Source organism: Saccopteryx leptura, chromosome 1, assembly GCF_036850995.1.
Source record: "Saccopteryx leptura isolate mSacLep1 chromosome 1, mSacLep1_pri_phased_curated, whole genome shotgun sequence".
NCBI lineage: Eukaryota > Metazoa > Chordata > Mammalia > Chiroptera > Emballonuridae > Saccopteryx > Saccopteryx leptura.
Genome location: NC_089503.1, coordinates 294,174,089 through 294,189,909, shown reverse-complemented (window position 1 = coordinate 294,189,909; position 15,821 = coordinate 294,174,089). Strand labels below are relative to the sequence as shown.

Here is a 15,821-nt window from a genome sequence, read left to right as displayed (position 1 = left end):
TCTTTGCTAACATTATGGGCAATGTAAATATGTTTGTATTTCATTTTAGGTATTTATGAAATTTTTAGTAAAGAAGTTTTTGGAGTAAAGGTTAAGAACTTAGAATTTGGACTTCAACCCCATAAGATCCCAGACACAGAAACTGTAAGTCCTTAAGATTACTTTTGTAAATCAGCTTAATATGAATTTTTTTCCAACTAGTTTGCCCTTTTTATTTGTTCTATCCATTGTAATTTATGCCATAAAAAACTGCTGTATTTTGTTGAATGATGTCTATATACCAACTTGCACTAATAGTTATAAATTAACTTAGATACTGATACAGTTTTATTAGAAAAAGAAACATCAGGCAGATGTTTGTCCATTGGTGTTCTGTTTTGGCTAAATATTGAGAGGAGCTGGCTCACATACAACATTCAAAATATACTGAATGGCGTATTCTTATCAAATTCAAGTGAGTTGTCCCTTATTATGGCACCCGGGCCAACTTTGCTCCAATGAAGCCTTGGCTGCAGGAGGGGAAGAGAGAGACAGAGAGGAAGGAGAGGGGGAGGGGTGGAGAAGCAGATGGGCACTTCTCCTCTGTGCCCTGGCCGGGAATCAAACCTGGGACTCCTGCAAGCCAGGCTGATGCTCTACCACTGAGCCAACCGGCCAGGGCCGAATTTCTTCTGTTTTTACCTTCTTATATATATATGTGATTGATAAAGTATGTTATAGCACTGATCTTTCTTTAAACTGAGGCCTACCCTCGTCCACCTGGGTAAAACGTACATGTGAGTCTACCGCTTCCTACTGAGTGCTGTGTTTCTGTCCCCAGTGCCAGAGGGGCTCAGGTATGTGAGCCTCATGGACATGTGATCACAGTAATGCTGTAGTGAGTGCACTTAAATCATAGCCTGTTAGGTAGTTTTAGCTCTTACAATAAGCTGTGAATACATTAATTTTAAAAATTTTATTCTTTATCATGAAATATTCAGTTATTGATAAGGTTACTGATTCAGCTTTGAAACAAAAATATCTATTTTTTCAGATTTCTGGATCACTTAAATGGAAGGATATATTGAGATTAGAAACTGTGCTCTTACAAAACCTGGTAGCATTTGTACCTACATATCAATGCTTCATAAACAAAACAAAATAAGTAAATAATATATTTTCTTCTGTAATACATGGCAAGGAAGCCAATTTAGAAATCACAAAAATTATAATTGGAAATTCCATTATCTAGCAGTCTCACTCTTTTATGTATGAAATATATCATTTTCTATTTTGTTGTGTTTTGTGACAGTTTGTTACCATCACCCAAAATTATGTGTGAATGTCTTTCTCCCCAGCCATTCTACTTGTAGGAATTGATCCAACAGAAACACACACACATATTCTAAATTAAATATGTACAAGGTTTTTCACAGCTTTCAGTATTAAAAGATTGGAAACAACCTTCATGCCCTCTGGTTAAGTGAATATGAAAAGCACTACACATTTATAAAAGTGGAAGAAAGGCTTTTTACTCTGATACAGAATGATCTCAAAAGCAAGGTGCAGGATGGAGAATAAAGCATGTTACCATTTGTGTGTGTTTTAAAAGGGGTGAGCGAGAATATTTATTCAGACATTTGATTTTATAGTCATGGACTACCTCTGCGACCAGCAGCCTTGATTGCCCTTGGGAAAGAGAGCTGGGTGGATGGAGACAGAACTGGGAGGGAAAGCTGCATTATAAACTTACCTGCCCTTTTCTGCCTTTGCAGTTGTGAGCCACATATTTACTATTGAAAAGAAAAGACTGTTAATTGATGGATGAACATGGTGTGTGGAGGAGGAAGCCCCACTGGTTTTGAGTTATTAACTTTGTAATATGTAAATATTACAAATTTGAATTCAAACTACTTTTATTGATTTTGCATATATTGCTGTATGGTAAATCACGTTATTAACTCAAGAAAGACAAGTTTTCTAGTCTCAATAGGAATTCAGTAGAATGATAAGAGTTCTGTAACTATAACATCTTTTGGTTCTAGCTCTGCTATGTTATGCCATCGTCCAGTGCGAGATGTGCTCAGTTTCCTCGAGCCCAGGACAAAGTTCATTACTACATTAAGCTGAAAGACTTAAGAGATCAGTTGAAAGGCATTGAACAGAACACAGACATTCAAGAGGTTCAATATACATTTGACCTGCAGCTTGCCCAAGGTGTGTCACCGTTATCACTCCTTGTTTTCATTTCCTGTATATATATGCTACAGAAAGTAAGTTGCTGTTTCAAAAGCAGGAGAAAAGAAAGCAGTTATATTTGCAGCCAGAGTGCTCTGATAATGAATATTATTCACTGTTAAAATCTCCTTTTACTGGGGTCTTCCATTTACGCTGGTGTTCCTACAGATGTTGAGGATATTAGAAACATTGTAACTCACCTAAAAGTAAATCTTATAGGCTTTAACAGTTCTTATGAGTTAAGGTAGTATATGTTATGAAGAGTGCTAAAGAGTGTATGTAACAAAAGATGTATCTCAGTATAGAGGAACATTCAAGGGAACAATTTCATCATGATTTCTGAGTAAAGCTATTTTTTAAAATGATTATACTAAGTCAGTTTTAAATCCCTTTCACCCTTCTCACAGAGGATGCAAAGAAGATGGCTGTTAAGGAAGAAAAATACGACCCGGGTTATGAAGCAGCATATGGTGGTGCTTATGGGGCCGGTCCATGCCACAGTGAGCCTTGCAGCTTCTCCTCAAACGGGCTCGGTATGTCCCCCTCCCTATGCTTGTTCTTTCAAAGACTTGCTTTTGTAAGGATTGGGGCGGGGGACTCTTTTAAAAATAGTACATTATTGAAGAATGCAAATATAATATAAAAATCCATTTTGTGACAGAGAAAATTTGATAGTTATTTAATGTTTAACTATGCAAACTTACAACTCATTTTCTTTAAGTCATTAATTAACTTGAATAAGTCATCTGGGTTGCATTTTCCTCTGAATAACAAGTGAGGATTTCTTTGTCCAGTATCTGAAAATAGGACAGAAACTTATCATTGTATTCAAGAAGCTTGCTTAAATATCTTAACAGTTCTCCTTCGCTGGACAGTTAAATTCTCCTAATTTGATCATTTAAAGCTTTTAAATGGGATAAACTGACATTTTTCCCCCTGCCCCAGCAGCTGACGGTGGACAACCAACCTTCAGTGATGTTCCAAATGGGCAGTGGATGAGCCCGTCGTTTACAGACCAGATTCCTTCTTTTACTAATCACTGTGGGACACAAGAACAGGAGGAAGGAAACCAAGCTTAAGAACCGTGTGTCTCAGTTCTGCTCAAACACTGCAGTTTTAATGCAGTTGACAAGAAGTGGCCCTCAGTTTGCTAACTGAAGTATTTTATTCATGTTTTACTCTAGTGATGTATCATAGTACAGTTGTGTGGTAGAATCGACTGTATAAACCTGAGTAGTTTGGAAGGAAAATGTAGGGTTTTTTTATATGAGTTTTTGTATTTGAATTAACCATCATTCCAGCATTTTTATAAAGCCTTTTTCATTTATGAAGAAATTGATATTCTTTTGAGAGTCACTTTGAAGCTGCGATGTTAAAATGCAACAGTCTAAATATTAAAATTTGATTAACTGTGCATAAATCTAGGTATACCATATCCCTTTTATGCCTAAGAAGGGCATGCTAATCATAAGAATTACCACTGGTAAAGAGGCAGAGAAGTTGATTTTCATGGGAAGTTACGCCTCAGTGGACTCATGTTCACACTCAGCCCTCTTTACCAGTGGTGATCGTTTGTGAGAGTTGCTTATTAGAACCAGTGTAGAGTGTGGCCTTGCAGCCACAAGACGAACCTGCCTTACCTGCCAGGACCTGGAACCCTGGCTTTGGCCTCCTCACCCCTGTGTGTTAATCCTCTCATAGGCAGGACTATTCTGCTGGGATAGTGGGCTCCAGAGAATGCAGTAGACCTTTTAAATTTTGTTACTTAATCTGTGTTTTACTTGAGAGACAAGTGTATTTGATAGGAAAGGAATTGAACTTCTCTCTCAGTATCTGTCACCATTCGAATTTTATCCTCATTGGTTTTAAGAATGTTACATGGAAAGTGATGAGAAATGAACTTTCAGGCTGAGCAACAAGATGCTAGAGGTGTTCGATAATCTTATTTAAACTGGTGCTTTATGTACATGAGATGTACTAATATAAATAATACAGAATTTTTCTTGTTAAATCTAATAAGCCAGTAATTAAAAATATTATTTCTCTACACTTTGTTATTTGTTACTGTGGACTAAGTTAACCTTATGACAAGGTTAGTTTGAAGTAATGTACCTTTGTGATTTTCCAATGCATTTTCCAAGGTGCTACAAATAGTCCAGATGGCTAGGCCTGGCAGATACCAGGCTGGGTGTTTGGTAATGCCATTTGCATTTTCTCCTGATCACTTCGACCCAAGGAGCATGTTTTTTAGTATGAAAATATTTATCAGATGTTTGTTTTTCTTTTCTAAAAGATTGTATGGCTTGTTCATTTTTATATAATAAGAGAAACAAATCCTTGTGAATCTTAACATATTTTTTAGCTGTGGCTGTGATGGATTTTATTTTTCCTTTAGTCTAGCGTGAGCTGTGTAAAAGTCATTCATGTTATTTAAATCATGTACTGTACTGCTGTTTACATGGATGTTTTATGTGGGTGCTTTGAAATGCCTTGCATCAGGGATTAGGGACAATTGAATTTTCATGCGCCTATGTAAAGCATGTAACTAGGTATTGCTTTGGTCTATAATAATTTGTAGCCTTACAATAGATTTTTCTTTTTTAATTTAAGTGGAGAAAATACCTTTTAAATTATGGACACTCATTAGAAAATGGGTTTGAGGATTTTCCAAGCAAACAACAATGGTGTTTTTCATTACATATGACAAATGAGTAGTAAATGTTGATATATTATATATCCTATACATGACAATATGAGACTTCTTCATTAAATAATATTGAAAAAGTTTTTACATTCATTTAAAAGTCTGATGGTTTTTACAATAAAAAAGATTAAGAATGATTATCCTTAAGTTGCAGGCTTTTTTTTTTTAATTTTTTATTTTATCTTATTTTACAGAGACACAGAGAGAGAGAGTCAGAGAGAGGGATAGACAGGGATAGACAGACAGGAACCGAGAGATGAGAAGCATCAATCATTAGTTTTTCATTGTGCATTGTGACACCTTAGTTGTTCATTGACTGCTTTCTCATATGTGCCTTGACCGCGGGCCTTCAGCAGACTGAGTACCCCTTGCTTGAGCCAGCGACCTTGGGCTCAAGCTGGTGAGCCTTGCTCAAACCAGATGAGCCTGCTCTCAAGCTGGCGACCTCGGGGTCTCGAACCTGGGTCTTCCACATCCCAGTCCGCATCCCAGTCCAACGCTCTATCCACTGCACCACCGCCTGGTCAGGCTGCAGGCTTTTCTGTAGCAATACTTACTGGTATTTTTTTCTCCTTTAAACCTAAGATCAGTTTATCTTCTATTTAACATACAGAATACTATATATAATGAAAATCATTGAAAATCTATGACTTTTATTTTTTTCAGACATTTATGTTTTAAAGGTAATATGAAAGATAGAACTGGCAACTATTAAAAAATACCTTCATGTGAAAAATACATTTAGAATTTTTTTTGTTTTAAATTGTTTATTTATTGATTTTAGAGAGAGAAAAGAAGGGAGGGAGAGAGAAAGAGAAACATTGATTTGTTGTTCCACTTTTTTATGCATTCATTGATTGGTTCTTGGATGGGCCCTGACTGGGAATCAAACCTGCAACCCTGGCATATTGGGACAGTGCTCTGATCAACTGAGCTACCTGGCCAGGGCTAGACATTTTTTTTTTAAATTTTAGATATGATTGTCACTGAGTTAAGCAAACCTAGATGGGTATCTTTCTTTCCAACGATATATTCACTCACATGATCTTGATTTTCATAATTACCACTTGTTCTTAAGGAAGTAAATCAACACCTATGTGATCCAAGGTACTGTCTGCACACTGTATGTCTTGGTTTTTTATATTGTGGATGATGGGTATCAAAGATGCTGTCCATAATGAATGATGTTCTACTGGGCTACAAACAGACAATTCCACCTTTTTATACAGAAAACATTTAAAATGTCAAGTCATATTAGCTGTCATGGTGATTGAGTTTAAATATCCCTGCAGGGTCAGGAACAAACCAGCTTTCCCATAAGTCGTTGTGAACACTAGGGAAGTCCCAAGGTTTGTGTCTTCCATTCCAGTGAAGTAATTTTGCTTCTTGCAGAAAATGCTCCGAATATCTGGTATCTGGATTCCAGCCTTTATTGTGTTTAAAGAAAAATAATAGGCTTTTTAGAAAATAAAAATTTTGTATAAATATATTAAAAATTGAATATAGGTTCATTATAAAAAAGTAAAAACTAAACAAATCAGAGGGTATACAATGAAGAGCTTACCCACCCACCCTAAATCTCCAAAAAACATGGTTTGAGTTTCTCATGAAATCCTTTCAGTAATACTCTACCTGGATACCAGTGTGTATGTAAGTATGTGTATATATTTATTATGTATTTGTGTATATACATACACATGCATATTATATGTGATTTTTAAAATTTATTTGTAACTTGCCTTTTAAAATTACCCTTTGGAAGATTTTCACAGTAGCACATGTAGATTTACTGAATTATTTTTAATGACTACATAGAATGTATATATGATTATTTAACAAGAACCTTATTAAGGAAATTTAGGTTGTTTCTGTCTTCCACTAGAATAAACAGCCTGCTAAGCATGAGGGGCAAGCATAGGTTTATAGCTGTGCATATGCAAAACAGAGTTTATCCGTGTATTATTACTCATTAATTACCGTATTTTCCATCCGAAGCACTATATCTGTAGGGTAAAAATCTTGTAGGTGGAATTGCTAGACTGAAGGGTGTGTGCTTTTTAATGTTGGATAAGAGATTGCCAAATTGTCCTCAAGAGAACTTGTAACAGTTTCCCTCCCACCCAGCTCTCATCACAGTTCTTGTTTTTCTACATTTTCCCATAGTATGACAACGTTTTCTTTTAAACAGTCTCACTTCTACTATGTGAAATGTGACTAAGATCCACTTTTTAACCAACTGCTATTTCCATTTGAATATTATTCCCCTCAGCAGTAATCACTTGGAGACCATATATTTGCCCGAGTATTACGTTGCTCAGGATATTTTTAAAATATCTCTTCCAGAAGTACATTAAGATCTTGCGAGGGCAAATTTTTTTTCCTTCTGGTTCTTTTTTCTTTAAATAGGTAGTTTATTGTCACAATATTTAAATTAACTATTGTTACCATAGATACCTTTTTATTTATAAATTTAATTGGGTGACATTGATCAATAAGAGTATATAGGTTTCAAGTAAACATTTCTATAGCATTTGAACTGTTGATTGCATTGTGTGCCCATTACCCAAAGTCAAATCATTTTCTGTCACCATATATTTATTCCTGTTTACTCCCCTCTCTCCCACACCCCTCCCCTAAATATTGTTTTTGGTTTATTTTATTGATTTTAGAGAGAGAGAGATAGACGGGAACATCAATTTGTTCCTGTGTGCCCTGACTGGGGATTGAACCAGCAACCTCTATGCTTCAGGACCATGTTCTAACCAACCAAACCACCCAGCCAGGGCTAAATCTTTTTTTTTCCCTAATGTGTTAAATATTTTGTTCTAAGAAAGGGAATTTGAGATTTTTGGAAAACACCCAAAAGTCCATTGTGTAAAGAGAGAGTGAATAGCTAGGATGTTACTCTAGTTTAACATACAAGAAAAAAACCAAAAACCTGTCTTCTGTTATTCATAAATATAGTACAAAGGCAGTTCTAGAAGAGTAGGTCAGTGTTTCAGGCTCTCATGGCATAACTGGAATAATTACAACTTCCAAAGAATCTATACAAAAGAGATGTTCATGTGAGAAGCCTCACCATCTAGGACATCGTCTCTCTCAGCTCTGTGGCTGAAGCACTCTGCGGGGGCTTGCGGATTTGCTTTTAACTAAATATGTCCCATAACTTTTTAATATTTTAAACCTCCCCGTTTAGGCCCTAACTTAATACCCATTAGCATTCCATTGCTTTCTGCTTTCAGAACACTCTAAAACCAAGTTATTTTTCAAACGATCACTGTGTAGATTTACTTTGCAGACCATCCCTGATTCCAAAACCCTCAACCCAGAATAGGTTCTGTTCTGCAAAGAAAAATGACTTCTTTCCCTTGGGAAGAGTCTGCCCCTTTCTACCTGTCAATAAGTTAGCTATTTCATAAAATGTAACTCTGAGTCTCTATTCTGAGATCATAAACTGCTCTAGCCTTATTGGTCTAAGTTCCGCACAGCTACACAACATTTTTTATAGACAGTCTACTTTCTTGAGGTTTTCTGCACATTCATTACATGGAAATGTTGATATTTGACCTAGCAGTGAACTCAATAGAAATCAAATCGGATGGAACAATAGTTTCCTTAACTTTCCTGTCACTCTTATGTGCATACGGATGCTCAGGAAAATCAGGAAAGGTCCTGGTAATGGGGCGGCAGCAGCCTATACAGGATCACCAGGAGGAGACAGGAACCCAGCTTCCACAGTTTTGTCTTCTAAAAGGGAGAGGAAGGGAAATACCACCATACACAATTGTTCTCAGAATTAGAAGTAATGTTCACCTTAATCACCAGAACTTAGCCCAGTGCTTGGAAATGTAATGGGCACTTGGCCAATATAAGTGCATGAATCCATTGTCTGCAATGCTAAAATAATCCCCAAATATCTGAAAACAAAAGGATTTAAAATAACTTCTTTGGCAGCAAAACCTAGATCCCACTCAGGGGTATTGCATAACATAACTATGTGGTACCATGTTACTTTTTTAAAATTCAAAACCCTTCTCAATTTCTAAACAGGTCTGGCTCAGTCATTTCAGCTAATGGGTTGTGGCCATGTGTGTGAGTGACTATGAATGTCTCTGTGCCTGGCTCTGTTCTAAGCAACTTACATGTGTTCGGTAATTTATTCTTTATACTTTATAAAGTTCTGTTACCTTCAGTTTACAAGTGAAGAAACTAAGGCACAGAGAGGTTAACTTGCCCAGGACCATAGGTAATAGCAGAGTTGGGATTATTATACCCTAGAGCAGGCATCCCCAAACTATGGCCCGCAGGCCGCATGTGGCCCCCTGAGGCCATTTATCCGTCCCCTGCCACACTTCTGGAAGGGGCACCTCTTTCACTGGTGGTCAGTGAGAGGAGCACTGTATGTGGCAGCCCTCCAACGGTCTGAGGGACAGTGAACTGGCCCCCTGTGTAAAAAGTTTGGGGACCCTTGCCCTAGAGCCTGCACTCCTGTAGTGAAGAGGTGAATAAGAGACTGTTAAGGGGCCACATAGTATACCATCAGTAAACAACTTCTTTTCACAAAATACATTGCCAGCTATATAAATGCATTATAAGCCATTATGCTAATTCATCTGGTTTTGTGCACTGCAAGTGTGCAGTACAGGCGCGTGGAAAAGTTTTGACAGTAAACGTCTTAACAATAATGTTTAGTACCTGCTACACATATGCTGTCTATGCTAAGCCTGAGTCGAATTGCTTTTCATGAATTCCTAGAGACACACCTCTCGGGCCATTTTTATTAGCTGTATTTGCATATCTGTGCAATGAAGGTTAAATAATGTGTCCAAGGTAATTTCCAAGGTCCGCTGGAGAATTTGAATAGAGGAAGGTGATGCTATAGCACACTTCCCCCATCTTAGTGCTCACTGGATCTATAAAATGCACATTTGCATTATTTTTCTAAAGTACTTACCCAGGTGCCTTATATGCCACAGTGGGTTGATTGTAGAGTATTTCCCATGAAACACAATCAGCATTGGGGAGGTGGCCACCCCCCCTCCCAGAGAGCTACTGTAGAGATTTTCCCTAAGAAAAGGAATAGAAAAATCAACATTGACCTGCAGCCCCATAGACTCAGATAAAGTAGAATCTAAAAAGGTTTAAAGATGCAAGATAGTCTCTCACTATATAGTAAGACCACAGTCTTTCATTTGCTCCCAACTTTGTATTTTGAAAATTGTCAAACCTACACAAAATTTTAAGCAGAAAACCATGAGCTTCCATGTACTTCTCTAGTTTCACAAAGTATTGATATTTTACCATTTTAATTCTCAGGCATTTTTAAATAGAAAATATCAAATTCTTTTTTTTACATTTTTTTGTTTTTAAGATTTTATTTATTCATTTTAAAGAGAAGTAAGAGAGAGAGAGAAGAGGGGGAGAAGCAGGAAGCATCAACTCCCATATGTGCCTTGACCAGTCAAGCCCAGGGTTTCGAACCAGCAACCTCAGTGTTCCAGGTCGATGCTTTATCCACTGCACCACCACAGGCCGGCCAGAAACATTCAATTCTTATCTTCTATTATTTAGAATAAATTTATTTACAAATTCAAGATTTATGATGTTATTAAAAATATACTGGGAAAAAGAGCAGGAAAGAAAATACAATGACATGATCATAGTGGTTGTGTTATCATTAATTTCTATTTAAAACTTCAGTAATGAAAAATAAATTTTTAAAAATTCAACCCTAAGAAACAAAATTGATGTTATAAAATAATCCTTAATTAGAAATCTATGTAAGTCTGACCTGTGGTGGCACAGTGGATAAAGCATCAACCTGGAAGGCTGAGATCACGAATTTGAGGTCGTAGGCATGCCCAATCAAGGCACATACAAAAAGCAACTACGAGCCCTGGCCGGTTGGCTCAGCGGTAGAGCGTCGGCCTAGCGTGCGGAGGACCCGGGTTCGATTCCCGGCCAGGGCACACAGGAGAAGCGCCCATTTGCTTCTCCACCCCTCCGCCGCGCTTTCCTCTCTATCTCTCTCTTCCCCTCCCGCAGTCAAGGCTCCATTGGAGCAAAAATGGCCCGGGCGCTGGGGATGGCTCTGTGGCCTCTGCCTCAGGCGCTAGAGTGGCTCTGGTCGCAACATGGCGACGCCCAGGATGGGCAGAGCATCGCCCCCTGGTGGGCAGAGCGTCGCCCCCTGGTGGTGGCGTGCCGGGTGGATCCCGGTCGGGCGCATGCGGGAGTCTGTCTGACTGTCTCTCCCCGTTTCCAGCTTCAGAAAAATGAAAAAAAAAAAAAAAAAAAGCAACTATGAGTTGATGCTTTTTGCTCCCCCCACCCCCTTTTCTCTTCTTCTCTCTAAAATCAATAAATAAAATCTTTTTTTTAACTTTACTTTATTTATTCATTTTTAGAGAGGAGAGAGAGAGAGACAGAGAGAAAGGAGGGGGGAGGAGCAGGGAGCATCAACTCCCATATGTGCCTTGACCAGGCAAGCCCAGGGTTTTGAACCGGCAACCTCAGCATTTCCAGGTCAACACTTTATCCACTGCGCCACCACAGGTCAGGCCAATAAAATCTTTTTTAAAAAAAACTATATAAGAAGGAAAAACTCAATATAAATGATTTTCAGTGGAAAAGGCTCACTAGGATTCTGAGAGAAGATTTCAAGTTGCATTATTAAACAATTTCTTAGAAAAACGTTTGTATAATATGGGATTCCACAGGTTTTCACTTCTTCTGACATGTCATTTGAGAATAAATTTTCATTTAGTGCCCCATTTTTTTCTGTGAGAAAAGTCTTATCTAAAAAGTCTATAAAATATTTCTAACCCCTGAGCTATGCATAGAAAATTGAATAATTTTGTTTCCAAACATGAAGAAATTGGTAGAGAGGTCTGCACATACTCCACGTTTTTTTGCATCCATTTCTCCAGTTGTTTGGTGATACGCTGGTGCTTCCACTCCGTCATGTTGGCAACAATCACACCAGGATTGAAAGAGCACGTACTGGGGCTGATGCCAAGGTCTTTTATAGCCTTCTTTCGGTAATCCAGATAGCCCATGTATGTGTTCTGCAAAGGAGCAGGATATGCATGTAATGAATCTTATTTCTAGAAAACAATCATTTTCTTGAAACGATTGTGCACTGTCTCTGGGTTTCCTCCTGTGTCACTGGCCACTTCCTAGTGTCCTCTCCTGGTTTGCTCTTGTTTTCCCAACCTCTAAATGATGAGTGCCCCATAACCTGGCTTCCTGCTTCTTTCAGCCGCACTCTGTCTCTGTTACTCATCTGCTCCGAGCCCCTCTAATTAGCCTAACTCTTTCAGAGTAAAAGCCAGAGTTCCCAAAATGGCCTGCCCTGCCCTACACCACCTGCTCTCCAATTTCATTCCCAGACCTGTTCCTTTCTTGGGCACTGACTCCCTAACAGCCTCAACTGGTCTCATGACTCTAAATGCTATCCATGGAGACAGCCTTGACCTCCCCTCTGGATTTCCGACTTCTGCTACATCTGCCAACTCTGTCTCCTCCTGGATGCTTAATATGGCAGCTCCACTTATCTCCAAAAGTGTTCCTGATCTGATAAACGTGCTTTCCTACTGTCTGCCCTATCGCAGTCAGTAGCAACACCCAGGATCATTAGGCCATCCTTGACTCCTCTTTCTCACTCTTCATCCAGATCTGTCAGCAGATCCTGTTGGTCCCATCTTCCAAAATATATCCAGAAGCGAAACACTTCCCACTGCCTCTGCTGCTCCCTACCTAGTCCAGGCCATAATTACCCTCACTGGATTTCTGCAAGTTCCTCCTAACCTGGCTTCCTGCTTCTTTCAGCCGCACTCTGTCTCTGTTACTCATCTGCTCCGAGCCCCTCTAATTAGCCTAACTCTTTCAGAGTAAAAGCCAGAGTTCCCAAAATGGCCTGCCCTGCCCTACACCACCTGCTCTCCAATTTCTATTATTTTCCCTCTTGATCCCTTTGCCACATCTCACCTCGTTCTTTAATTCACCAGACAAACCCCTACCTCAGGGCCTTGCAATTGCTGTTACCTTTGCTTGGAATGTTTGTCCCTCTGCTTAGGTGGTTCCTTTTACTCTTTCTGGTTTAGGCTCAGCAGCACCATCTCAGTGGAGCCTTCCATGATCACCCTATTTAAAATATAGCCCCGACTTTTACCCTCATCTTCATCTTATTAATTATTTTACTTGTTTTTGCAGAGTCAGGAATTTTAGTTTTGTCGACTGTATTATTAGTATAGGCACATAGTAAGCACTCAGTACAGGCAGGGCACGTTTTCACCCACAGGCTGCTGCCTGCCTCAGAGGGATGCTCAAATAGGATATGGAAGCAGTATTAATCGGAAAAACCCAAGCACTTTCTGGGTGCCAGCCACTGTTCTAAGAACTGTACACACACTTCATTAATTTCATGCCATAACTTTACATGTATTTAAATTAATTCTCACAATGACTCTCCCTTTATTTGACAAAAATAAAAAAGGAGAAAAACAGTTGTTTAAATACCTTGCGTAAGGTTACAAAGTGATAGAGCCAAAGTCAGGTCTGGCCCCAGAGCTTAGGCCTTAAAGTGTGTCACATCTGGCCCTGGCCAGTCGGCTCAGCGGTAGAGTGTCGGCCTGGCATGCGGGGGACCCGGGTTTGATTCCCGGCCAGGGCACATAGGAGAAGTGCCCATTTGCTTCTCCACACCCCCCCCCTTCCTTCCTCTCTGTCTCTCTCTTCCCCTCCCGCAGTCAAGGCTCCATTGGAGCAAAGATGGCCCAGGCGCTGGGGATGGCTCCTTGGCCTCTGCCCCAGGCGCTAGAGTGGCTCTGGTTATGGCAGAGCGACGCCCCGGAGGGGCAGAGCATCGCCCCCTGGTGGGCAGAGCCTCGCCCCTGGTGGGTGTGCCGGGTGGATCCCGGTCGGGCGCATGCGGGAGTCTGTCTGACTGTCTCTCCCCGTTTCCAGCTTCAGAAAAATACAAAAAAAAAAAAAAAAAAGTGTGTCACATCTTAAATGTCACACATTTTTAAATTATCCCCTGTAACTCTTTTTGAAGAGCATTAGATTCTTAATAGCCCTTTGTATTTTAAAGCCATTCTTTTAGGTTCAGTATTACATATGGGTCACCTTTTCTCATTTCCACTAGGGTAAGGAGCTATTTACCCTCTAACAAAATCAGTATTTTTCCTCTACTTTTTCCCCAGGGGGAAAGCGATGGTCAAAACTCCAAAAACAGAACCAAAGAATCAGCAAGTCTCTTAGAGAAAACACCATATCTGACACAGATGGTGATTAAGAGCCAGCTAGACAACATCTGTTGTTTCTGGTGACAACACGTTAGTTCCTCACAGGTCACAAAATGAGGACAACTTAGATATTATTGTTGCCTGTTTCAGATAAGAAAAGTGGCCCTTGCAGGGTGAAGTAACTTGTCCCAGAGTCACTGCTGAGTGGAAGTGGGGTATCAGTCGGAAGCCCAGGCCCTTGGCTTCCGCCTCCAGAAGGACAGGGTCTCGAGGTGACGCTTACACTCACTGTGCGGTGGGGGAGGGAAGAGGCGAAGGTGGGATTCGGAGGCAGTGTGCTCACCTGCAGCCCCACGTGTCTGTTGGTGTCCTGAAAGGAGGGTGAATCACAGTCATCCGAAAAGGCAGCCGCATGGCCCAGGGCCAAGGTGGTGTCATATAGTTCTTGGATATCACCTGAATTTCCAAACACCAGGAGTTAAGATAGTAATAGCATTTGTTTTAAGGCTGGATAGAGTCTTACAGTTTACACTAATCCCAGATTTTACTATAGGGGTGAAGTGTGTGATTCCTGTTTCATGTGGTGACAATTTAGTTAATAAGAACAGCTCAGATCAATTTGGAAAGCCACTTGATACGAAGCTCAGCTCAGCATTGGTCGAATGTCTTTATTTCTTTCGCTAAGTAGGTATCACAACAGTGCTTATCTTTTTGCATTTAAACACCAAAACTTAGCTCACCTCTAAGAATGTCATCAGTGAGACTAACTCTTTCTGCATTTTAGGGGTGCTGAGAGAGGAAAGGCTACCAAGCTCTTTATCTCGGACTTAAACAATCTGAGGGTGACTCTCCAAAGGTCCACTGACTGTCCACAGCAGTATCAACCCCTGTTTTCAGAATATTCCTGAATTTACAACAGTACTGTACTGCTAACTTTAACAAGCAGTGAAAATCACTGGGCAGCTAGCCATATGGAAAATGAAGAGACACAGTCATTCTACTTATCATGTGCTCCTTTTCCAAGTGTCGTGGTGGTCAGCGAGTATACCTTGTACAATTACATCATCGTCCAAATAGATGACTTTCTCGTGTTGGTGGGTAAGCAGAGGGAGATAAAACCGAACAAAGTTCAGCTGTTAAAACAACAAAAGAAGCAACAGTGGAGAAGAGGCATATGGTTCAGTGTCTTCCGGGGGTGCTGGAGGGTCGGCCCCAACTGCTCAGACTGTCGCCACCCTCATCTCTGTGGACTGTTGCAGTGGGAATCATGGAGGCTTCCTCCTTAATCTGTTAGGCCACAAATTGCCTGTCTTCCTCTACACTCGGTAATTTGACTACTCTTAACTAAATCAGCCTCACACACCCACTCACCCACCCACACACACACACACACACAGGCATCATCCTCAACAATAAACTCAATCCCATAGCTCCTTAAACCAGAAAGTACTCAGAGAAGCCTTGTCTAAGAGTGAGTGTTTTATTAGTCACAACATGGCTTAATCCAAACTCCCAGCTTAGGTTATACGACGATAATAAATATCTGGAGTTGGGGAAAGATCATGTCCTTTGACAAAGGGCTTAGAATTTAGATTTTCAAAGATGGATTTAAGTAACAATTATATGTAGAAGGTAAATTCTACATTTTCTGT

At 39.8% G+C, this 15,821-nt stretch overlaps 2 protein-coding genes across 5 annotated transcripts in view; one reads left to right on the top strand and one right to left on the bottom strand.

The window, feature by feature from the left end:
- TDG (thymine DNA glycosylase) overlaps positions 1–4,264 on the top strand; it is a 30,671-nt gene extending 26,407 nt beyond the window's left edge. For 3 of the 4 annotated variants that reach the window (XM_066356350.1, XM_066356322.1, XM_066356330.1), the window contains 4 exons: positions 50–144; positions 2,025–2,196; positions 2,625–2,750; positions 3,163–4,264. In XM_066356350.1, coding sequence (XP_066212447.1) covers positions 50–144; positions 2,025–2,196; positions 2,625–2,750; positions 3,163–3,296 — 527 coding nt within the window. In that variant the 3' untranslated portion in view covers positions 3,297–4,264. The remainder of the gene's footprint in view (positions 1–49; positions 145–2,024; positions 2,197–2,624; positions 2,751–3,162) is intronic. The other variant, XM_066356340.1, reaches the window with a different exon arrangement.
- A 149-nt stretch (positions 4,265–4,413) lies between these two features.
- GLT8D2 (glycosyltransferase 8 domain containing 2) overlaps positions 4,414–15,821 on the bottom strand; it is a 33,020-nt gene continuing 21,612 nt past the window's right edge. The window contains exons 6-10 of the mRNA XM_066356363.1: positions 15,218–15,302; positions 14,513–14,625; positions 11,822–11,988; positions 9,876–9,988; positions 4,414–6,348 (exon numbers count right to left, since the gene is read on the bottom strand). Coding sequence (XP_066212460.1) covers positions 6,176–6,348; positions 9,876–9,988; positions 11,822–11,988; positions 14,513–14,625; positions 15,218–15,302 — 651 coding nt within the window. The 3' untranslated portion in view covers positions 4,414–6,175. The remainder of the gene's footprint in view (positions 6,349–9,875; positions 9,989–11,821; positions 11,989–14,512; positions 14,626–15,217; positions 15,303–15,821) is intronic.